The 24,514-nt window shown below is 48.6% G+C and overlaps 1 protein-coding gene, 1 long non-coding RNA gene and 1 pseudogene across 3 annotated transcripts in view; 1 reads left to right on the forward strand and 2 right to left on the reverse strand.

The window, feature by feature from the left end:
* Window positions 1-1,547: 1,547 nt before the first annotated feature.
* Window positions 1,548-8,424, reverse strand: LOC140422498 (uncharacterized). 2 transcript variants are annotated; one of them, XR_011947493.1, is made up of 3 exons: window positions 8,282-8,424; window positions 6,259-6,363; window positions 1,548-2,674 (listed from the first exon to the last, which is right to left on the reverse strand). It is a non-coding gene; the product is annotated as an uncharacterized lncRNA (long non-coding RNA). The 2 variants fall into 2 exon arrangements; XR_011947494.1 differs by lacking the exon at window positions 6,259-6,363.
* Window positions 4,838-6,116, reverse strand: LOC140422489 (ubiquitin-conjugating enzyme E2 variant 1 pseudogene; annotated as a pseudogene).
* A 4,572-nt stretch (window positions 8,425-12,996) lies between the features above and the next one.
* Window positions 12,997-24,514, forward strand: part of LOC140418063 (uncharacterized) — a gene marked incomplete at its 5' end in the record, with an annotated part of 28,724 nt that continues 17,206 nt past the window's right edge. The window contains 2 exons of the mRNA XM_072501490.1: window positions 12,997-14,040; window positions 16,481-16,602. Of these exons, the coding sequence (XP_072357591.1) occupies window positions 12,997-14,040; window positions 16,481-16,602 (1,166 nt within the window). The remainder of the gene's footprint in view (window positions 14,041-16,480; window positions 16,603-24,514) is intronic.

Raw genomic sequence — 24,514 nt, forward strand, 5'->3', positions numbered from 1 at the left:
GGAGGGGGAGGTTTTGGAAATTTACAAAGAACTTATGGAGTGGGAGGAAACCCAGTTAGGTGAGCTAAAGCGTAAATGGGAAGATGAGTTGGGAGGGGGGGGTAGAGGCGGGTCTGTGGGAGGATGCTCTGAACAGAGACAACACGTCCTCATCATGTGCCAGGCTCAGCCTGATACAATTCAAGGTGGTTCATCGGACACACATGACAGTGTCCCGGATGAGCAAGGTTTTTGGGATAGAGGACAGGTGTGTGAAGTGCGCGGGAGGGCCCGCAAACCATGTCCACATGTTTTGGGCATGCCCCAAGCTTAGGGGACACTGGCAGGGATTTGCGGATGTCATGTCCATTGTGCGAAAAACAAGGGTGGCGCTGAGTCAAGAGGTGGCGATTTTTGGAGTTGAGGAAGATCTGGGAGTTCAGTTTGTCTCCTTGGTAGCCCGGAGACGGATATTGTTAGCATGGAGGGACTCGAAGCCCCCGAAATCAGGTTTGGGTTAGCGACATGGCCGGGTTTCTTAAGACTGGAGAAAATTAAGTTCACCCCGAGAGGATCAACGTTAGGGTTCGTTCGGAGGTGGCAGCCGTTTATCGACTTCTTCAGAGAAAACAACGGCTATGTTGTGTCTAGAGTAGGCGGGAGCAGTGGGAGATGGAGGGATGTTTACGCACTGAACTATGTTTACATTTGTATTTGTATCGCTTGTTATAAAAGCATAAATGCCTTAATAAATGTTTAAAAAAATATTGCCCCTCGCACCTTAAACTTATGTCACCTGGTAATTGACTTTTCCAACCTGGGAAAGAAACTTCTGACTATCCACTCTGTCCATGCCACTCGGAAATGTTGTGAACTTTTATCAGGTCGTCCCTCAATCTCCGTCGCTCGAGTTTTGAATCCAAATTTATCCAACCTCTCCTGACAGCTAATACCCTCCAGGCCAGGAAACATCCTGGTAAACCTCCTCTGTACTCTCTCCAAAGCCTCCACATCCTTTAGGTAATGTGGTGACCAGAATTGTAGGCAATATTCCACATGTGGCCTAACTAAGGTTCTATCCAGCTGCAGCATGACTTGCCAATTTTTATACTCAATACCCTGACCAATGAAGACAAGCATGCCGTCTGCCTTCTTAGCTCCTTATCCACCTGCGTTGCCACTTTCAGTGATATGTTTATTGTAATTTCCCAATCTACCACAGACAACTTGTCCCTCATACCCTGACAGTTTCCTTCTGCGAGAAACACCCAGATAAATTAGGCAAAAGAACCCTGTAACCACCATAGCCCATCTTCATGGCAACATGGCTGCTTTGGGAACTAAATAACTTCCAACGTGCAAACACCTTTTCATTCTGTGCTCCTCGTCAAACTTGGAACCAGGTAATCGCAACTAGCCTCAAAAATGGTCAGCCCACCGGAGGCAGAGGTGTTAGACTGACCAGTCCAGCAGAAAGAAACCCTCCAATCATCACCATTCACCAGATGTCAGAATGAACAAAATGCAGTCCTGGATGTCAGTGAGAGCAGAAACAATAACAACGGAGCCAACATCTGTAATTTATTGTGAACTTGTTGGAGTCACAACAGGTGTGATGAATCACAAAACCCCTCCCCACATTGAGAGCAGATGAATGGTCTCTCCCCAGAATTAACTCGCTAGTGTCTCCGTAGTTGGGACAGATCATTGAATGTCTCCCCTACTCAGAGCAGGTGAATGGCCTCTTCCAGGTGTGAACTTGCTCATGTTCCTGCAGGGCGTATGGATATCTGAATCCCTCTCTCACTAAGAGCAGGTTAACGCCTTCTCCTCTGTGTGAACTCGCTGGTGTCTCCGCAGGCTGGATAACCGAGTGAATCCCTTATCACACTGAGAGCAGGTGAACGGCCTCTCTCCAGTGTGAACTCGACGGTGATTCTGCAGGTTCGATGAAGTTGTGAATCCCATCCCACACTGAGAGCAGGTGAACGGCCTCTCCCCAGTGTGAACTCGCTGGTGTGTCTGCAGGTTGGATAACTGAGTGAATTCCTTCCCACACTGAGAGCAGGTGAACGGCCTCTCCCCAGTGTGAACTCGCTGGTGTATCTGCAGGTTGGATAACTGAGTGAATCCCTTCCCACACTGAGAGCAGGTGAACGGCCTCTCCCGAGTGTGAACTCGCTGGTGTGTCTGCATGGTGCATAACAGAGCAAATCCCTTCCCACACTGAGAGCAGGTGAACGGCCTCTCCCCGGTGTGAATGCGACGATGAGCTTCCAGCTGAGATGGAGTCCTGAATCCCTTCCCACAATCCCCACATTTCCACGGTTTCCCCATGTTTTCGGGCACCTTGTGCCTCTGCAGATTGGACAAGTGAAGCCTCGTCCACAAACACAACACCACGTGTACGGTCTCTCCCCACTGTGAATGGTGTGGTGTTTTTTTCAGGCTGTGTAACTGGTTAAAGCTCTTTCCACAGTCAGTGCTCTGGAACACTCTCACTCGGGGATGTGTGTCTCGGGGCTTTTCCAGTCACACTGATGTGTAAAATCTTCTGAAGCAAACAGAACAGACAAACATTTCTCCTTCTCGATTCAAAGTCCGGTGATATTCAGTTCCAAGGAATTGAGAGACTCAGTCAGATTGAGGCGTGACGTTTGAGATTTCTGTCTGTAATTCCTCCTCCCCTAGTATCCTGTAAAAAAAATTACAAAAGATATCACTGTCAGCACAGGATAGAAATTCAGAACAGATAATTCCAGTTTCTAGAGAACATTCTTTCCTCTCTTATTCCCCAAAAGCTGTAAATCTCCGTCCCACACACTCTCCCTCCATTCTCACTCTGCTGTATCTAATATTCACCCTCCCAATTCTCCTGAAGGTGCTGATTCAGGCTGATTGACAGATCCATACTCACTGCTTCCTGTCCTGGGCACAGAGACCATAACAAATAGGAGCTGCAGTTGGCCATTCGGTCCAGTGAACCTGCTCGTCTATTCTGTGGGATCGTTGGCCTATCTATCTCAGCGACATTCTCCGTGTTATTGACCAGGGGCTGAGTGTGTTGACTCAATATCTGTGAGCTCATGAGGCCGAGCTGTAAAGCACCGAGGAAAAGATCGACGATCCTGAGGAGAGAATCCTGAATGTTGAGCAAGATGCCTCCTCCTCGGAGGCAAGAATTAAATCCTTGGAAACCGGCCGAGTGATGTGGCGGAAGCCTGGAGAACCAAGGGTCAGAGAAAGAACATCCGAGTCGTCGGCCTGCCAGAAGGTGTGGAGGGTGAGGCTCCTGTTAGGTCCTTCGAGGACCGGCTGCCACGTTTTCTCAAGCTGGATGTGAGGCCTGGGTGTTTTGAATTAGAAAGGGCATCGGATCCTGTCTTTGAGACCGAGGGATAGTTTTCATCCCAGGCCTGTAATCATTCGCTTCTACAATTTGAAAGATCACCAGAGCGTCCTGGAGACGGGTAAGGTGAGGTGGGACCCGGCTCCATGAGGGAGTGAGGATTTCCTTCTTCCAGGACTTTTCGGCAGCCACACAAACGAAGCATCACGGCTTCGATGAAGTTTGAAGGGAACTCAAGGCTGCGGGAGTGAATTCTGTTGCTTTATCCTGAGACCCTGAAAATTATATCCGACAACTCCGTCAAGTCTTTGGATAATCCGACTCCTTTCATAGAATTTACAGTGCAGGAGGAGGCCATTCGGCCCATCGAGTCTGCACCGGCTCTTGGAGAAGAGCACCCTACCCAAGGTCAACACCTCCACACCCTATCCCCATAACCCAGCAACCCCACCCAACACTAAGGGCAATTTTGGACATTAAGGGCAATTTATCATGGCCAATCCACCTAACCTGCACATCTTTGGACTGTGGGAGGAAACCGGAGCACCCGGAGGAAACCCACGCACACACGGGGAGGATGTGCAGACTCCGCACAGACAGTGACCCAAGCCGGAATCGAACCTGGGACCCTGGAGCTGTGAAGCAATTGTGCTATCCACTATGCTACCGTGCTGCCCACAATTTAATGAAGGCCGAGGTGCCCACTGCCTTGGCCTTCATTAAATCCATGAAGGGCAAGGATTTGGAGGGATGGTTTGCAGCTCAGACTAACTCAGGCTCTAATCCGGACTCTTTCCCTATCATGGGTGTTGTTGTCTGAAATTGTTATCTTTTATCCTGTTGAAGGGAGTTGTTATTCTGTGAGCGCCGATTGAATGTCTTCTCCTCGAGTGTGACAGGGACTCGTATTATCTTAGCTCAGTTATGGTAGATGTGCCGTGTGCTGATTATCCGCGTCTATTATCCGAGCGTTAATCATGGCAGAATCAAGTGGGGCCATTGCCGAAGGGTGCGTGGTGGTGGATGCAGGTCTTCACAGGTGGGTCTAAAATGTGGGAGGGATATTCGATCCCCATTCCCTTGTTGGCCCTTCTTTTCTTCTCCTCATTTTGGAGAAGGTATCCTGAGGGTAACAACAGTCTGGCCATGGGGTTAATCCTCCGGGTCCTCAGTCTTATTGAGGAACGTCCCCTTGGGTCTATTGTGGTGGTGATTCTTTTGTATTTTTGTTATTATGGGAGGGTTTATGTGTTGTTGACTTTATCCTACTCTGGTATAGACGGGACTTTTAGCTGTGAAAGGAGCAGTTTGGGGAAACTTTGGTGCCTCTGGTGTAAAGTGAGTTGGAGGAGGGGGTAATGACGCACGCCCGATTGTGGTGTGAAAATCTGTTCCTGTCTCTCTGTCGCCTAATTAATGGCGGCAGGTGATCTTCAAATTTTCTCAGGGAATGTACGGGGCATCCATCACCCTATCAGAAGGAAAAAGATCCTCTCCTTTCTTTTTTTTATTTTTATTTTTTATGTTAAATTCTTTAATTTCCGAGACTGTTATATCCATACATCTAATATCTTAAACATTTTTTTCAATAAAATAGGTTTTTAATGGAAACAATGGTTGTTTAAGAGTTGTGGTGATACCCGCTGCTTTAAAATGTGGCTTTGTACAAACACGAATGTCAAAAAAGTCCTGGACACACCAAATAGTTATACACGTAGCTTGCATCCACATTACAGCAAACTAAGGTTAGTGGTCCAAAATACATCAGCCGTGTTCAGCATTTACTAGAGACAGCACAAAGTAAAGATTGGCTCTGAAAGCAAGATAAATCCCATTGGCAGATGACGACCAGAAAACAATACTGCACTGATCGTTCCAACCTTTGTGTTTAGACTCTAATAAATAGCCCTGAGCTTTAATACCATTGCGAAGGGACAATAATTTAAAGGCCAAACCTGCAGCAAGTGTCTGTGTGATGTGCATATTCACAGCTTTAGCTAAATGTGCCACATTGGTCTCAACAGTACTAATTTCAATAGATAATTCCTGACGACAAAGATTCTACTGTGTAGACAGTGGTTACGCGCAAGATTATTTGTGTTATCATACAACTTTGTCCAACAAAAACAATTAGTATTGGCTTACATTTACAGTATTAAGATTAATTGCTTTTTAAATGGGAATTTTTTTTCCCAGTACTTTGAGATCTACAAGATGCGCCTAGAAAAAAAATACTACAGTGGAGAATGAAGTAAGCTTGAATAGTGGGAGGTACAATTCCAGATTAATTGCTGTAACTTTGTCCTTCTGGGGGCTGAGCGAATTTTCCGTTTTCTTTACACATTATTTGGCGCCGAAGTTCCGTCAGAACAGCTTTGATACTATATGAATTCTGCCATTTAGCTAGGACTGATATGCTTTTTGGATCCACCGTTCCATTGTAGCTATTTACTCCATTCATATTTATTTTTGTTACAAATCTAACATGTGGAGCTGCCTCTGGATATCTAGGGCCAGTCTATTTTAAGGCTGTATATTCGGTTTTCATAAATTGTTCTTGCAGGTCCAATAATCATCCCTGTCCACCTTGAAAGTGTCATATCTTCATCATCTTCAAGTCCCCAACTTACTGTCCCATCACTTGCCCCCTTCTGGCCATCTTCTAGCTCTTCCAAAAGACGGAAATTGCGTGGAACTGTTACAGTCTTACTCCCGGTGGTCGCCATCTTGTGTCGCTACCGGTCGCTGCTGACCTCCTCCAGTCGTGACGTCACTAAACGTGGGAATAGACCGCCGATCCTCTCCTTTCTTAAGGAGAAAGTCGACATAACCTTAGTGCAGAAAACTCATCTGGATGATGAGGAACAATTCTGGTCAGCCTATTGTAGGAAGGATATTGTTAAACTAGAAAGAGTGCAGAAGAGACTTACGAGAATGCTGCCAGGACTTGATGGTCTGAGGTATAAGGAGAAGCTGGATCGGCTAGGACTTTTTTCCCTGGATCGTAGGAGGCTTAGGTATAATCTTATAGAGGACTATAAAATAATGAGAAGTATAGATAAGGTATATAGTCAACATCTTTTCCCTAAGATAGAGGAGTCTAGAACTCGAGGGCATGGTTTAAGGTGAGAGGAAAGAGATACAAAAGAGACTAGAGGGGAAATTTCTTCAGACAGAAGGTGGTGAGCATCTGGAACGGCTGGCAGAGGCAGTGGTAGAGGAAGGTACAATTTTGTCCTTTAAAAAGCAGTTAGACAGTTACATGGGCAAAGTGGGTAGAGGGATATGGGCTAAATCCTGGCAAGTGGGACTAGCTTAGTGATAGAAACTGGGCGACATGGACTAGCTGGGCCGAAGGGCCTGTTTCCATGCTGAAAATATCTATGACTCTATCTGGAACACAAAGAAACCTCGCCTGAGGTCTGATAAGCTACAATCACCAGGAGCTATGGGAGGGTATGATCTCCCGAAAATCAGGCTTCATCAATTGGCCTCTCGTCTTAGGTTCTTCAGGGATTGGGGTAGGATGGACCCAACATTCACCTGGCTCAATACTGAAGCAGACCAGTCAGGTCTCCCTCTATCCAAAACTGGCATAGGCTGATTATGGAATGCATCTCCATGCAATTTTTAATGTCTGTAATTCATTACAAGTCTGATGCATTGGGTAAAGTATGGGACTCCTATCTCAAATACATAGGGTCCAATTTGACTGACTTGCACCTCCTGAGCTTTCCATGAGTGAATTTAATTTAACTTAGGCTGGGAGTAGGGCACAGTGGTTAATGCTGCTACCTCAGTGCCAGGGACCCAGGTTCAATTCAAGCCTTGGATGGCTGTCTGTGTGGAGTTTGCACATTCTCCTTGTGTCTTTGTGGGTTTCCTCCGGTTGCTCCAGTTTCCTACCACTGTCCAAAGATGTGCAGCAAAAGTGGATTGGTCACACTAAATTGCCTCTTAGTGTCCAAGATGTCTAGGTTAGGTGGCTTGACCATGATCAATGCACCGTGTTACGAGAATAGGATGGGGAGTGGGCTTCAGTGAAGTGTTCTTTCCGAGGCTCACTGCAGACTTGAGGGGTGAATGGCCTTCTGCACTATAGGAGTTCTATGTCATCTATGTTGTGTTATTAATTTTAATTTGTATATGCTGTTAGTCTGTTTGTAATATTTTACAAACTGAATTGTTAGCCTCTGTTTTTATATAATCTTACCCTCTTTCTCCACTCATTATTTTAACCTGTTAACTGGTTGTTCATTTGATCTGGCATTTCATCTCGAGGCTCTCGTCCCTCAAATATCTTGTTCCAAATTAATTCTGCAATGTGTTGCTCGGATTTATGTTGGCAATATCGCTTGTTCCACTCTGTGCCCATTTCCCACCATTTTTTCTGTTGCACTCATTGTTTAAAAAATGATTTTCAAAATAACTTATTAAAAATCTGTCCTCCTCATCCCTGAATATATTCAATGACCCCCCCACACCCCACTGGTCCCTGTGGAAGATAAATCCAGAGTCTAATAACCCTCTGAGGGAAGAGATAACTGGAAATATATAATAAAGCTACAGTACAATATTACAAGGCTAGAAATAATAATACAGAACCATAAATAATATATCTAATTTGTACCATATAACAACACGAGACACGTCTCTGTCTGATATTAATTTACTTTTCCCTTAAATGTCAGCCATCTCCTGGAGAAACCAGCCCTTTAATTGTGAACATTGGGAAAGAGACCATCTTTTCAGCCAGACAAATAAATGTGTCAAACTGAGGGAACAAAGGATGTCAATGTATCTGAGAGAGAGAGAGAGACCTGGGCCAAGCTTTGCAGAGTCTGCACCCTCCCTGGATTCACTTCCTTTCCCTTCAGTTGCTGCAAGTGACCAATTGAAGGTGAGAATGAGAAAATAAATGGAAAGGGGGAGAAAAGAAAGTGTTTTACTCACAGATGTTGGAGACAGGAGGAGGTTTTCCTCCTGTATGAAGCCCCAGGTTTCCTCATTGTCCAGCTTCCGCATTCAGACAACCGAGGTGCTGATTGGATGGAGGAAGAGAGTCCTTCCGGTTCACCACCTATTCCCATTGGTCAACAACTTACCGGCGGACGCATAGGAATCCGCGGTGACGTCCAGGGTTCCAGTGCGCAGGCCCGGCAGCTCCGCGCCACTCATTGTTCCCCCTCCTCCAGACAAGGTTTCCAGGCAACCGGCTGACAGCTCGGCCCGAGCGAGATGCCTCTCGGTGATTTCCCCTCCCTCCGTGTCGAGACTGCGCATGTCCAAGAGAGTAGAGCGGCTGCCCACGTGCATGGGAAAGCCCACCCTCTGACCTTCCTGTGAGGTGTTGACCAATGAGAAGAGTTAGGACCGGAAGGACTCTGGTCCTCCAGACAATCAGCGCGAGCGTTGTGTGAATGAGATTCACACAGACTGAAACTTCCTCCTGTCTCCAACATCTGTGAGTAAAACACTTTCTTTTCTCCCCCTTTCCATTTCTTTTCTCATTCTGACCTTCAATTGGTGACTTGCAGCAACTGAAGGGAAAGGAAGTGAATCCAGGGAGGGTGCAGACTCTGCAAAGCTTGGCCCAGGACAGGCGCAGCAGGGGGTGGATGGGGCGTGGAGCTCCCTCTGCGCTGTCTCCATCAAGCGCAGGCTCTCGGAGGGCCAGGTGGGCGGTCGGGGTTTGCGGAATGGAGGAAGGAGGGGAGCTAGGAAGGAGGGGAGCTGGATTTGTTACTGGAAGCGGCAGGTCGGATTGGGGCCAGGGTTGGAATTCTAACGGAAGGCCGCGCCCGCCGCCTGCAGCCCGGGGTGGGTTGGTGGTGGGTTGCTGTTGCTCCTGGAGGCTCCGGGGGGTTGGTCCCCTTGGACGGTCGGGATAGACTCTGGGACTTTCCAGCCTTTTACTGACTGTTGCCGACTTTGGAGCGACTCCCGGGGTTTCCCCCCGGCCGTTGCCATTGGTGGACTTCGTGGACTCTTTGCTCGTCGTGAGTTTCGGCTATAAGGCTTCGAGGGCCGAAGATCACAACATGAAATGTGTAATTTGGTGAACTCTTTTGAGCGCTGCACGGTGTGATAACGAGCTTTTGTGTTGGACTTTGCTTTTTTTCTTGTCTGGGACAAACATTTCATTTTTCCTGGATTTTTGTTTTATTACTGTTGTCTTTGTCAATGATGTTAAATTGCTCTGCTTCCGGGTGGTCCCGTGCCTTTGGGCAGGGTCCATGAAAGGGGGGACCCTCTCCTGCCATGTCCGGATGTGACTCCCCTCCGGTGGTCTGTGCTCCCAGCGAGGGGGAGCCTTTCCGCCGGTGTGTGGGCTGCCGGGCTGGGTGGAGTGGGGTGGGCGGGCGATGAATGAACTCGCTGCTTGCTGGCGAGCGGCTTAGGACGGTTGTTTAAGTTTTGACTGAGAACCCCTTGGGTACCAGGGGTGATTACTCACCTTTCCGGGTGGTTTCTCGTGTTTAGTGGGTGTTTTCGACATGATGCTGTTTATTGTTGTCTTTGACTGGACTGTTGATAGTCTTGCAACACTGAATCAATGTTGGTTTATTGTTGTTTGTTTTGGCCGTGTTGTTGGATCGCTCAGCTTACCAATGGCCCCTTGCCGGTTGAGTAGGTTTCCACGGTTCCATGACTGAAGGCGCCTCTCTCCTCTACCACGCCTGGATGTGACTCTCCGGTGGTCTGTGCTCCTTGCGGAGGGAGCCTCTCCTCCGATGTGTTTGGCTGCGGGGGCGGGGGGGGGGAGCTGTTGGTGAGCGAAGTAGCCGCTTGCTGGATTCTCTGGCTCGCGGCTTGGGACTGGCGATTGGGTTTAACTGGGGACTCCTTCGGGGGGCGACAAACGGGGGTGATCGAGTGCGGACATGGGCGGCTCTCCGTATTTAGTAGATGTTTCTTTTCGGTATGCGTTTTTTCCCTTTCTGTTGTTTCTGGTTGTACTGTCTTTCTATGTTGATGAGGCGTTGTTATTGTATCTTGTGACTGTTTTTTACCCGATGTTGAAGTGGGTCACGGCTTTGTGCCCTTTGATTGATTTTGTCCTGTAAATTTTTTTAAGTGTATTGAGGCCTTGTGTCTTGTGATTGTTTTTGGTACGTGACTGTTAAAACAGGTATTTAGGCCTTGTGCCTTGTGGTTCTTCTTTGCTCTGAAACAGCCATATTGTATTGAGGCCTTGTGCCTCGCGGCTGTTTGTGTTAGGTGTTTGGGGGGATTGTTACTTGAAATGTATTGAGGCCCTGTGCCTTGAAACTGTTTTTTGTAACTGTTGAATTGTGATTACAATAAAATATTTCCATTTATTGTCTCTATCTCACCTTCAATTTGTCACTTGCAGCAACTGAAGGGAAAGGAAGTGAATCCAGGGAGGGTGCAGACTCTGCAAAGCTTGGCCCAGGTCTCTCTCTCTCTCTCTCTGAAAAACTTGACACATTTATTTGTCTGGCTAATTTCCTAAATGTTCACAATTAATGGGCTGGTTTCTCCAGGCGATTGCTGACATTTAAGGAGCCAGTAAATTAATACCGGACAGAGACAAGTCTTGTGTTGTTATATGGTACAGATTAGAGATATTATTAATGGTTCTGTAATAAAGTACATTTATTATTATTTCCAGTTGTGTAATATTGTACTGTAGTTATGTTATATATTTCCAGTCATCTCCTCCCTCAGAGGGTTGTCAGTCTCTGGATTTCTCTTCCACAGGGGACAGTGGGGTGTGGGGTTCATTGAATATATTCACGGATGAGGTGGACAGATTTTTAATGAATTGTTATTTTTTAAATCATTTTTTAAACAATGTGCAACAGAAAAAATGGTGGAAATGGGCACAGAGTGGAACAAGAGATATTGCCAACATAAATCCGAGCAACGCATTGCAGAATTAATTTGGAACAGGATATTTGAGGGAACAGAGCCTCGAGATGAAATGCCAGATCAATTGAACAACCAGTTAACAGGTTAGAATAGTGTGTGGGGAAAGAGAGTAAGATTATATAATAACAGAGGATAACAATTCAGTTTGTAAAATATTACAAACAGACTAACCGGATATACAAATTAAAATGAATAACACAACATAGATGACATAGAACTCCCGTAGTGCAGAAGGCCATTCACCCCTCAAGTCTGAAGTGACCCTCAGAAAGAACACTTCACTGAAGCTCACTCCCCATCCTATCCTCGTAACCCGATGCATTGATCATGGTCAAGCCCCCTAACCTAAACTTCTTGGACACTAAGAGGCAATTTAGTGTGACCAATCCACTTTAGCACAGTGGAACCACCCTTTCGGCAATGGCACCACTCGGTTCTGCCATGATTAACGCTCCGATAATAGAAGAAAGACGATGGATAATCAGCACACGGCACATGTACCATAACTGAGATAAGATAATGAGTCCCTGGAACACTCGAGGAGAAGAAGACATTCAATCGGTGCTCACAGAATAACAACTCCCTTCAACAGGATAAAAGATAACAAATTCAGACAACAACACCATGATAGGGAAAGAGTCCGGATTAGAGCCTGAGTTAGTCCGAGCTGCAAATCATTGCTCCAATCCTTGCCTTCAAGGATTTTGCGAAGACCAAGGCAGTAGTTGGATTATTGAAAGACCTGAGAGTTGTCAGATACAATTTTCAGGGTCACAGGATAAAGCAACATAATTCACTGTAAGGTGAGGTGGGAGCCAGGTCCTACCTCACCTGACCCGTCTCCAGGACCCTCTGGTGATCTTTCAAGTTGTGGCAGTGAATGACCACAGGCCTGGGATGAAAACTATCCCTTGGCCTCAAAGACAGGATCCGATGCCCTTTCTAATTTGAAACATCCAGGCCTCACATCCAGCTTGAGAAAACATGGCAGCTAGTCCTTGAAGAACCTAACGGGATCCTTACCCTCCACACCTTCTGGCAGGCCTTAGACTCAGATGTTCTTTCTCTGACCCTCAGTTCTCCAAGTTCTTCAGGAGTCCACCACACCACTCAGCCGGTTTTCCAAGGATTAAATTCTTGCCCCTGCGAGGAGGCATCTTGCTCAACATTCAGCATTCTCTCCTCGGGATCGTCGACCCTTGGTGTTTTGCAGCTCAGCCTCATGAGCTCACAGATATTGAGTCAGCACACTCAGCCTCTGGTCAATAACACGGAGAATGTCGCTGACATAGATCGGCCAATGATCCCACAGAATAGACGAGCAGGCTCAATGGGCCGAATGGCCAACTGCAGCTCGTATTTGTTATGATCTCTGTGCCTAGGACAGGAAGCAGTGAGCATGGATCTATCAATCAGTCTGTATCAGCACCTTCAGGAGAATTGGGAGGGGGAATATTAGATACAGCACAGTGAGAATGGAGGGAGAGTGTGTTGGACGGAGTTTTACAGCTTTTGGGGAATGAGAGAGGAAAGAATGTTCTCTAGGAACTAGAATTGTCTGTTCTGAATTTCTATCCTGTACTGACAGTGATATCTTTTGTTTTTACAGGATATTAGAAGAGGAATTACAGACAGAAATCTCAAACGTCACCTCTCAATCTGACTGAGTCTCTCAATTCCTTGGAACTGAATATCACCGGACTTTGAATCTAGAAGGAGAAATGTTTGGCTTTTCTGTCGGCTTCAAAAGATTTTAACCATCGATGTGACTGGGAAAGCCCCGAGACACACACACCCGAGTGAGTGTGTTCCAGGGCACTGACTGTGGAAAGAGCTTTAACCAGTTACACAGCCTGAAAAAACATCTCACACAATTCACAGACGAGAGAGACCATACACGTGTTCTGTGTGTGGACGAGGCTTCAACTGATCCATCAAACCTGGAGCGACACGAGGGCACCCGCACCCTGGAGAAACCGTGGAAATGCGGGGACTGTGGGAAGGGATTCAGGGCCCCGTCTCAGGTGGAAGTTCATCGACGCAGTCACAATGGGGAGAGGCCATTCACATGCTCTGTGTGTGGGAAGGGATTCACTGTGTTATGCGCCCTGCAGACACACCAGCGAGTTCACACTGGGGAGAGGCCGTTCACCTGCTCTCAGTGTGAGAAGGAATTCACTCAATTATCCACCCTGCGGATACACCAGCGAGTTCACACTGGGGAGAGGCCGTTCACCTGCTCTCAGTGTGAGAAGGGATTCACTCGGTTATCCATCCTGCGGACACACCAGCGAGTTCACACCGGGGAGAGGCCGTTCACCTGCTCTCAGTGTGAGAAGGAATTCGCTCAGTTATCAACCCTGCGGACACACCAGCGAGTTCACACTGGGGAGAGGCCGTTCACCTGCTCTCGGTGTGGGAAGGGCTTCGCTCAGTTATCCCACCTGCAGAAACACCAGCGAGTTCACACTGGGAAGAGGCCGTTCACTTGCTGTCCAAGTGGGAAGAAATTCACTGAGTTGTCCGCGCTGCAGAAACACCGAGTTAATACTGAGAAGAGGCCGTTCACCTGCTCTGTGTGTGGGAAGAGATTCACTGACTTATCCAGCCTGCGCATACATCAGCGAGTTCACACTGGGGAGAGGCCGTTCACCTGCTCTCAGTGTGAGAAGGGATTCACTCAGTTATCCAACCTGCGGAGACACCAGAGCGTTCACACCGGGGAGAGGCCATTCATCTGCACTGTGTGTGATAAGGGGTTCACTCAGTTATCCCACCTGCAGAGACACCAGCAAGTTCACACAGGGGAGAAGGCGTTAACCTGCTCTTAGTGAGAGAAAGGATTCAGATATCCATACACCCTGCGGGAATGCTTGTTTTCATTGGTCGGGGCATTGAGTATAAATATTGGCAAGTCATGCTGCAGCTGTACAGAACCTTAAATCGGCCACATGTGGAATATTGCCTGCAATTCTGGTCACCACATTACCAGAAGGATGTGGAGGCTTTGGAGAGAGTACAGAGGAGGTTCACTAGGATGTTGCCTGGCCTGGAGGGGATTAGCTGTCAGGAAAGGTTGGATAAATTTGGATTCGAAACTCGAGCGACGGAGATTGAGGGATGACCTGATAAAAGTTCACAAAATCTCCGAGTGGCATGGACAGAGTGGATAGTCAGAAGTTTCTTCCCAGGTTGGAAAAGTCAATTACCAGGTGACATATGTTTAAGGTGCGAGGGGCAATATTTTAAAAAACATTTATTAAGGCATTTATGCTTTTATAACAAGCGATACAAATACAAATGTAAACATAGTTCCGAGCGTAAGCATCCCTCCATCTCCCACTGCTCCCGCCGACTCTAGACACAACATAGCCGTTGTTTTCTCTGAAGAAGTCGATAAACGGCTGCCACCTCCGAACGAACCCTAACGTTGATCCTCTCAGGGTGAACTTAATTTTCTCGCGTCTTAAGAAACCCAGGCATGTCGCTAACCCAAACACCTGATTTCGGGGGCTTCGAGTCCCTCCATGCTAACAATATCCGTCTCCGGGCTACCAAGGCGACAAAGGCCAAGACGTCAGCCTCTCTCGCCCCCTGAACTCCTGGATCTTCCAAAACTCCAAACATCGCCACCTCTGGACTCGGCGCCACCCTTGTTTTTAGCACAATGGACATGACATCCGCAAATCCCTGCCAGTGTCCCCTGAGCTTCGGGCATGCCCAAAACATGTGGACAAGGTTAGCAGGCCCTCCCGCGCACGTCACACACCTGTCCTCTATCCCAAAAAACTTGCTCATCCGGGACACCGTCATGTGTGTCCGATGAACCACCCATCTTGAATTGTATCAGGCTGAGCCTGGCACATGATGAGGACATGTTGATGTACCTTCCCCCTGAGTCCGCCACTATATTCCCTACCTCAAATGACACCCGCTTATTAATCAAGATCGCAACCCCCTGAGGGGCGGCATGTGGCGCAGTGGTTAGCACTGGGACTGCGGCGCTGAGGACCCGTGTTCGAATCCCGGCCCTGGGTCACTGTCCGTGTGGGGTTTGCACTTTCTCCCCATGTCTGCGTGGGTTTCACCCACACAACCCAAAGATGTGCAGGTTAGGTGGATTGGCCACACTAAATTGCCCCTTAATTGGAGAAAAATTAATTGGGTACTCTAAATTTATATTTATAAAAAAAAAAGATTGCAACCCCCCCTAGTTTTAGAGTCTAGCCCCGAATGAAATATCTGCCCGACCCACCCGTTCCTCAGCCTAGTCTGATCCACTACCCTCAGATGTGTCTCTTGTAACATTGCCACGTCCACCTTCAATCTCTTCAAATGCGCGAACACACGAGCCCTCTTGACCGGCCCATTCAGCCCTCTCACGTTCCATGTGATCAGCCTGGTCCCCCCCCCCCCCCCCCCCCCCCCCCCCCCCCCCCCCCCCCCCCCCCCCCCCCCCCAGCTGATCAACCATCACCCTTCTTAGGCCAGCCTCCAGCTCGCGTCCCACACCTCCTCAGGTCCATCCCCGAGCGCCCACCGTCATCGGCCTCCAATTTGTCACCCGATACCAGTCCCTCCCCTGTCAGCAGAACAATCTCTCTCTCTCTCCCCCCCCCCCCCCCCCCCCCCCCCCCCCCCCCCCCCCCCCCCAACCACACACACACACTAACAAAAGAGCAATCCCAACCCCCCATACCAAACTAGTCACCTGCTTGGTCCCCACTGAGCTGGCCCACCCAGCTAGCCTGGTAACCCCCGCCCATGGCGCCAAGCATCCTACCCCCCCATTGATCTCCCCCCGCCTCCGCTCGAACAGACATATGCAAAACATAACAATTCCCAACAAACACAAAGAAGAAAATTCCACCCACCATCCCCCCCACAAGAACAAAGTTAACCCGCATACAAAACTGAACAACGGCCCCAAAATTGATACAAAAACACTGTATACACAGCCCATAAAGAAAATAAATTTTAGCAGCATAGGCACAGAATTACTCGCCCCGAAGTTCAATGTCCTCCATCCACCTGCCAGTCCCCTGTCCTTAATAAAGTTCATCGCCTCATCTGGCGATCCAAAACAACGTTCTTGCCCTTCGTAAGTAACCCACAAATGAGCTGGTTACAACGTGCCGAACTTCACCCCTTTCTGAAAGAGGCCGTTTTAACTTTGTTGAAGCTCGACCTTCTTTTGGCCAGTTCCGCACCCAAGTCCTGTAAATGCGCAGCTCGTTCTTTTCCCATTTACCGCAGCTCGTCTGCCTGGCCCACCTCAAGATCTGTTCCTTATACAGGAACCGGTGCATTTGTACCACCATTCATACCACCATCGCCCTCGGCGCCTCATTCATCCGTGGCTTCGTTGCAAGTGCCCTGTGCGCCCTGTCCACCTCCAAGGGTCGAGTAAACCTTCCCCCAGCAGATTCTCGAACATGCGCGCCACGTGTGCCCCTGCATCCGAACCCTCAATGTCCTCCGGGAGGCCAACGATCCTCAGGTTCTGCCTGTGCGACCTGTCTCCAGATCCTCCACCTCTTGCAGCCTATTCTGGTGGTCCCTCATCAGCTCCACTGCCATTGCGGTTAGCTGGTCCTCGTGCTCAGCCTCTTCCACCTTCTGGATCACCTGTCCCTGGCCTTCCAATCTTTGCTCCACCCGGTCAATCCCCGTCTTAATCGGGTCCAGGTACTCTTGTCTTTGCTTGGCAAAGCTCTGCTGAAGGAATTTCACCAGCTGCTCCATTGACCACTGGGCCGGCAATCCCAGTCCCTGAGCCTCCGCCATGTTTTCCTGTGCAGTCTTCACTCCCTTCTTTGCCCAACAGTCTCTCCTTTGCAGATCACTTCTGATCCACGTCTCCATAAACTGGTGGGAGATTCTTCTCCTCTACCTCACCAGTCTCCAATTTTACCGATCAAATCCCCAATAAGTCAGGGGAAAAGGTCCACCAGGAGCGGGAGCTACCAAATAAGCAACCTCTCACTCCATGGCCGCCACCGGAAGTCATCTTTGCCTTTCTGAAGCAACAAGAAAATGGACGTCTGCCTCATCGTTTGCAGCAAGGCACCACTGTCCATTGCGTCCTTGAACATTCCCACCATCAACGGTGCCAGCCTATCCTTAAATCTTTTATTAAATTCAACTGGGAACCCATCTGGCCCCGCTGTCTTCCCTGCCTGTATCCTCCCAATCGCCACCTTCACCTCGTCCACCCCTATCGGCTCCTCCAACCCTGCCCTCTCCACCCCCCTCAACCTCGGGCACTCTAACCCACCCAGAAACTCCATCATCTCCCACTCCTCCTCTGGTGGCTCTGACTTACACAAGCCCCGATAGAACTCCTCAAACATCTTATTAACCTGTTCTGGAGCCACCACCAACTCCTCCATCCTGTGCCGCACCCGAACGATCTCCCTTGCTGCGGCCTCCCTACGGAGCTGACCCACACTCTGCCTTCCCCCCAGACTCAGACAACCCCACTCGCCCTTCTCAGCTGATGCACCACTTTCCCTGTGGACAATAGGTCAAACCTCACCTGCAACTCCTTCCTCTTTGCCAGGAGCCCTGGGTCCAGGTCCCTCACGTACCTCCCATCCACCTCCAAAATCTCTTCCATCAGTTGTTGGCGTTCCTCCCTCTCCTTCCTATCCACCTTGGCCTTAAACAGAATCACCTCTCCCCTTACGACCGCGTTCGGAGCCTCCCAAACCACCGATGAAATGCCGAGCAGAACCTGAGTTGACACCTTTAACCACAATGTCTGACAAATGGATCTGTGGTTAGAAGAAAGATGTCATTCGACAGTTCGATGTAGAGTAAATTTGACCTGTCTGGGACACGGGTCAGAAGGAGAATAAGAGCCAAGCCTCGAAGATTCAGTTTCAGCGACCACTGAGGATCAACAGGGACAAATGGGTGATGGCTCAGAGAATAGAACATACCTCCGAGAGGAATGTGGCCAATTCAGTTCAAAGGGGTAATATCTACTTATGTTGTCACCGGAAGTCCCCGGAATGAACAATATCAATATGACACCAGCATCTCCATATTAACGACAGGCCATTCATCTGCTCTGTCTGTGGACAGAGTTTCTCTCAGTCAGGCAGCCTGCTGGCACTGGGGAGAGGACATTGAAAAATGTTCCAGGAGTGGGATGGAATTCAGCCAATCCTCCAGCCTGTTGACACACCAGCAAGTTCAAACTGGGGAGCTGCTGTTTCCATGTTCTCTGTGCGGATAGAGAGTCACTCACTCATCCCACTTCCTGACACACCAGCGACTTCATGTTTGACTGCAGGGGCTGGACTCTGCTGAGGGAAATATTCACTCTATCTGTGCCCCTCGGAATTACACACAACTCAATTCAATCTCCCCTCAGCCTCCTCTGTTCCAATGAGAACAACCCCAGCCTCTCCAATCTTTCCTCATAGTTAAAATTCTCCATCCTGGGTAACATCATCATAAATCCCCTCTGCAGCCTCTCTCGTGTGATCACATCCTTCCTGTAATGTGGTGACCAGAACTGTCCACAGTGCTCTGGCTGTGGTCTAACTGGTGTTTGATGCAGTTCCAGCACAATCTCCCTGCTCTTATATTCTTGGCCGTCAGCTACCAAAGGAAACTATTCCACCTGCCTTCCTTTTTTTAAATATAAATGTAGAGTAACCAATTACTTTTTTCCAATTAAGGGGCAATTTATTGTGGCCAATCCATCTACCCTGCGCATCTTTGGGTTGTGGGGGCAAAACCCATGCAAACAAGGGTGAATTTCATTTCATTTTCATTTTCTTTTCATTTGCAAATTCCACACAGACAGTGACCCAGAGCCGGGTTCAAACCTGGAACATCGGCGCCGTGAGGCAGCAATGCTAATCACTGTGCCACCGTGCTGCCCCTACCTGCCTTCCTCAGCATTGAGGAGAGAGAGGCAGCTGAGAGACTGGGAGAGAGAGGCACCAAAGAGAAATGAAGAGCACCAGAGACTGAGACAGGAGAGAGAGAACAGAGAGACAGAGGGCAAGAGAGGCAGCAGAGGGAGAGAGAGGCACCAGAGTGAGGAGAGCCAGAGACTGAGAGAGAGAGAGGGGAGAGGAGAGAGAGTGGGAGAGACCCTAGTCATAACAAAAATAAGTAATGAAATTGAGTTCAGACAGAGATCTGCATGAACTGACACCACTTTATTCACAGATTAACAGAGTAATCACTCTACTTGAATCAATGTTTTTCACTTTTGGAATTGAATGAATTAAGAGTCAGATTATCTATATCACCGCAGTATCAGATAGGTCTGTTTAATACAGAACAGGATTAAACCCAGTGTCCAATATTACAGGTCTCTGTGCCTGTTGGACGCCTGGTTTCACTGTACAGCTGACAAACCCACAGCTTCAGTTAACTTGTCTACCCAGGGTCTGTTTATAAACCCTCATCACAACATAGTACCTGGTTAGCTATTTTATATATCATCATGGTCAGACAGCTCACACAAAGCTCAACCAGAAACTATGGTTCTTCTTTCTACTGATCCCAGCTACTACAAGGGGTCACAGCATCTTCACCTTCAGCTCTGTTACTGGGCTGTCATTGACATGAGCAACAGAGAGACAGCAAGTTGCCTGAGACTGAATGGTAAGTTGAAACTTGCGACTCAAAACCAACTGTGTAAGATCTCTGAAAAGATCAGGAATTTTAAAAGATAAATTCTAAACCCAGTGAACAAATTAATGAGTCATAAGACAAACTTCAAGTTTATGACTTTTCCTGCAACATACAAACTAGAAACAACAATGCCTAAACACTATTTTTATAGGGAACGTATCCCTTAAACTATAAATAGAACTTTGCCCTTTTACTTTTAACACAATCAAACATCATATTCCATGGTTACGTCGCTGAAGTTGTCACTCAATTCTCCTGGAACCAGCCCAATGTGATTCTTCGTTCCTGTGTTTACTTCCATTCTATTCCTTTGCCTGATTGGCAATCCTTAACCCCAGAAGTGTCTTTTGCTGTGATGGTTCTCCTGATGATATTAAGGTCCTGATAAAAATCTTTATTGTCACAAGTTAGGCTTACATTAACACTGCAATGAAATTACAGTGAAAAGCCCCTAGTCGCCACATTCCGGCACCTGTTCGGGTACTGAGGGAGAATTCAGAATGTCCAAATTACCTAACAGCACACCTTTCGGGACTTGTGGGAGGAAACCGGAGCACCCGGAGGAAACCCACGCAGACACGAGAATGGGCAGACTCCGCACGGTGACCCAAGCCGGGAGTCGAACCTGGCATCCTGGAGCTGTGAAGCAACAGTGCTAACCACCGTGCCACCCATAACCAAGTGACTCTTCCACATCCTGAAGTCTTTTTTTCGGTAAATCATCATCTAATATCCTGTAAAACAAATGGAAATTAAGAACAGACAATTCTAGTTACTATGAAACATTCTTTCCCCTCTCATTCTTCAAAAGCAGTAAATCGCCATCCAACACATTCTCCCTCCATTCTCACTCTGCTGTATGTAATATTCATCCTCCCAATTCTCTAAAGGTGCTGATTCAGGCTGACTGACAGATCCCTGCTCACTGCTTCCCATCCTGGACAGAGGCCTGAAATTCTCCATGCAGACTGCCAGACAGAAATATGTCTATAAATACTGAACTCAAAATGTGTGCCACATACAGACTGGATTCACTGCCTTTCTCTTCAGTTGCTGCAAGTTACCAATATCCCCTCAGAATGAGAAAATAAATGGAAAGATAAAGTAGACTTGGAGCGGCTGCTGCCTCTAGTGTGGCATTCCAGTACGAGAGGTAATAGTTTTCACATAAGAGGTAGCAAATTCAAAACAGAGTTGAGGAGAAACTGCTTCTTCAACGGGCAGTGGATCTGTGGAATTCACTACCCCAGAGTGTGGTGGAGCTGGGACAGTGAGTAAATTTAGGGAGGAGTTAGACAGATTTTTAATCGGGTTGAAGGGTTATGGACAACTCTCAGGACGGTGGAGTTGAGGCCAGGATGAGACCATCGATGATCAAATGGCGGAGCAGATTTGATGGACCAAATGGCCTAACTCTGCTCCTATATCTTATGACCTTATGAAAGGGGGAGACATTGATTTGCTCCCAGATGTTGCCCAGAGGAGGAAGTTTTAGTCTGAAACTCATTGTCCAACCTCCACATTGTGACATCACAAAGATCCTCATCCTCTAGATCAGCCAATTGGAATAAACCCGCGCCGCGGAGACGTCACTGCATTTGAGTGCACTTGCCCCACGCGCGGATATGGAGCCCCGCCCCCGTCCATTTTTCCCCCCTCCCCTCCGCATCCTCGAGACATGGGGCGGGATTCTCCACCCCCACGCCGAAGTGGCCGCACCGTCGTGAACGCCATCGAGGTTCACGACGGCGCGGAACGGCCCCGGTCCTGACCGATTCAGGCCCTGACAATGGGCCAGTATCGGGGCAGCGTCATCTACCCGCGCCAGGCCTTGTCGCCCGCGTAAAAGCGGTGCCGAATAGATGACGCGGCTGGCGCCAACCCGTGCATACGTGGTTGCTGTCCTGTCCAAATCCGCCCCGCAAGAAGATGAGGGACGGATCTTGCGGGACCGCGGAAGGAAGGAGGTCCTCCTTCAGAGAGGACGGGCGACGATCGGTGGGCACCGATCGCGGGTCACCCCACATTCAAGGTGAAGCCCGGTGCAGGAACCCCCTTCGCCCCCCCCCCCCCCACAGGCCACCCCCCCAGCGTTCATGCACCGCCCACGACTGCAGCGACCAGGTGTGGACGGCGCCGGGGAGAACCCGCCGTTTTGGCCTGGCCGCTCGGCCCATCCGGGCCTCAGAATAGCGGGGGTGCCGGAGAATCGCCATTTTGGGTGCCTGCGGCCCGCGAAACTCGACCGGCCAGTTCCCGCCGCTGGGTGAATCGCGGGAGGGCGTCGGACCGGCATCCCCGGAAATTTCAACGGCCCAGGCGATTCTCCCAACCGGCGTGGGAGTGGAGAATTGCGCCCATGGTCTCCAGGCAACCGGCTGACAGTTCCGGCTATCTATGATTCCCTCTCTCCCAACCCGGGACTGCACATGTCTCAGGGAGAGGGGACATTGCGCATGTGCAGAGGGAGCTCACCTCCGCTGACACTGCTGAGTTGTGACCAATGGGAAGATTGGAGGACCGGAAGGACTCTGCTCCTCCGCCAATCAGAGCTCTCCCATTGTCTCATTCCGGAAGCTGGACATGGAGGTTTCTGCCGAGCAAAGCTGTTGTTCCTCCAACCCTGAATGAGCTTGAGCTGCACAGACTCCTGTCCAACATCTGTGAGTAAAACACTTTCTTTTCTCCCCCTTTCCATTTCTTTTCTCATTCTGACCTTCAATTGGTCACTTGCAGCAACTGAAGGGAAAGGAAGTGAATCCAGGGAGGGTGCAGACTCTGGAAAGCTTGGCCCAGGTCTCTCTCTCTTCAAGACATTGACATCCTTTGCTCCCTCAGCTTGATACATTTATTTGTCTGGCTAAAAGGATCGTCTCTTTCCTAATGTTCACAATTAAACGGCTGGTTTCCCCAGAGATGGCTGACATTTAAGGGGACAGTAAACAGGACATGATTCAACCCAGCCAATTCCTTCCCTATCAGTCTATTTCCATCATCAGCAGAAGTGGTGGAAGGAGTCATCAACAGTGCAATCAAACAGCACTTTACTCAGCAATAACCTGCTCCTGGACGCTCAGTTTGGGTTCCGCCAGGGTCACTCAGCCCCTGACCTCATTACGGTCTTGGTTCAAACATAGATGAAAGAGCTGAATGCCAGAGGTGAGGTGAGAGTGACTGCCCTTGGCATCAAGGCAGCATTTGACTGAGTATGACATCAAGGAGACCCAGCTAAACTGGAGTCAATGGGAATCTGGGGAGAACTTTCCGCTGGTTGGAGTCATACCTGGCACAAAGGAACTTGGTTGTGGTGGTCGGCGGTCAATCATCTCAGCTCCAGGAGTTCCTCAGGGCACATTCCCAGACCCACCCATGGTTAGCTGCTTCATCAGTGACCTCCCTTCCATCATAAGGTGAGAAGTGGGGATGCACGATGTTCAGCACTTTTCGCGACGACTCAGATAATGAAGCAGTCCATGTCTAAATGCAGCAAGACCTGGACAGTATCCAGATGTGGGCTGATAAGTGGCAAGTTACATTTGTGCTACACAAGTGCCAGGCAATGACCAGCTCCGACAAAGGAGAATCTAACCACCGCCCCTTGACATTCAGTGGCATTACCATCGCTGAATCCTCCACAACCAACATCCTGAGGGTTACTATTGATCAGAAACTCAACTGGACCAGCCATATTAATACGGTGGCCACCAGGGCAGGCCAAAGGCTACAGCGAGTAACGCACATCCTGACCGCCAAAGCCTATCCACCATATACAAGGTACAAGTCAGGCGTGTAATAGAATAATCACCACTTGCCTGGTTGAGTGCAGCTCCAACAACACTCAAGATGCTGCTCTACACCATCCAGAACAAAGCAGCCTGCTTGACTACTCCCCATTCCACAAATATTCACACCCTCCGCCACCAGCGAACTGTGGCAGTCGTGCATACCATCTATACTGTGCACTGCAGTAACTCACCAAGGTTCCTCAGCCAGCACCTTCCAAACCCACAACCACTACTATCTAGAAGGACAGAAGCAGCAGATACCTGGGAACCCCACGACCTGGAGGTTCACCTCCAAGTCACTCACCAGCCGGACTTGGAAATATATCATCCTTCATTGTTGTTGGGGCGACATCCTGGAACTCCTTCCCTGACAGCACAGGAGATGTACCTACAACTCAAGGAGGCAATTCATCACCACCTTGTGAAGGGCAACTAGGGATGGGCAATAAATGCTGGCCTAATCATCGATGTCCACACCCTGTAAATGAATTTTTTAAAATGTTATATTGGACAGAGATATATCCAGTGTTATATGGAATGTATTAGATGTATTACTGATGGTTCTGTCATAAAATACATGTATTATTATTTCTAGTTTTGTAAATAGTACTGTACCTACATTATATATTTCCAGTCATACAGTCATTGCAGCACTGACAGAATCCATTTGGGAACTCAACTCAATGCTGAGTCTCTGTACAGCAATCCAGTCAGTCCCATTCCCCCTCGATATCCCTGTTCACCTGAAAGCTTATTTTCTTCATATTCTATTTTGAATTATTGATCATCTCGACTTCCACAACCCTTGTGGGCAGTGGCTTCCTGCTCATGACCACTCCATGAC

Source organism: Scyliorhinus torazame, chromosome 5, assembly GCF_047496885.1.
Source record: "Scyliorhinus torazame isolate Kashiwa2021f chromosome 5, sScyTor2.1, whole genome shotgun sequence".
Taxonomy (NCBI): Eukaryota; Metazoa; Chordata; class Chondrichthyes; order Carcharhiniformes; family Scyliorhinidae; genus Scyliorhinus; species Scyliorhinus torazame.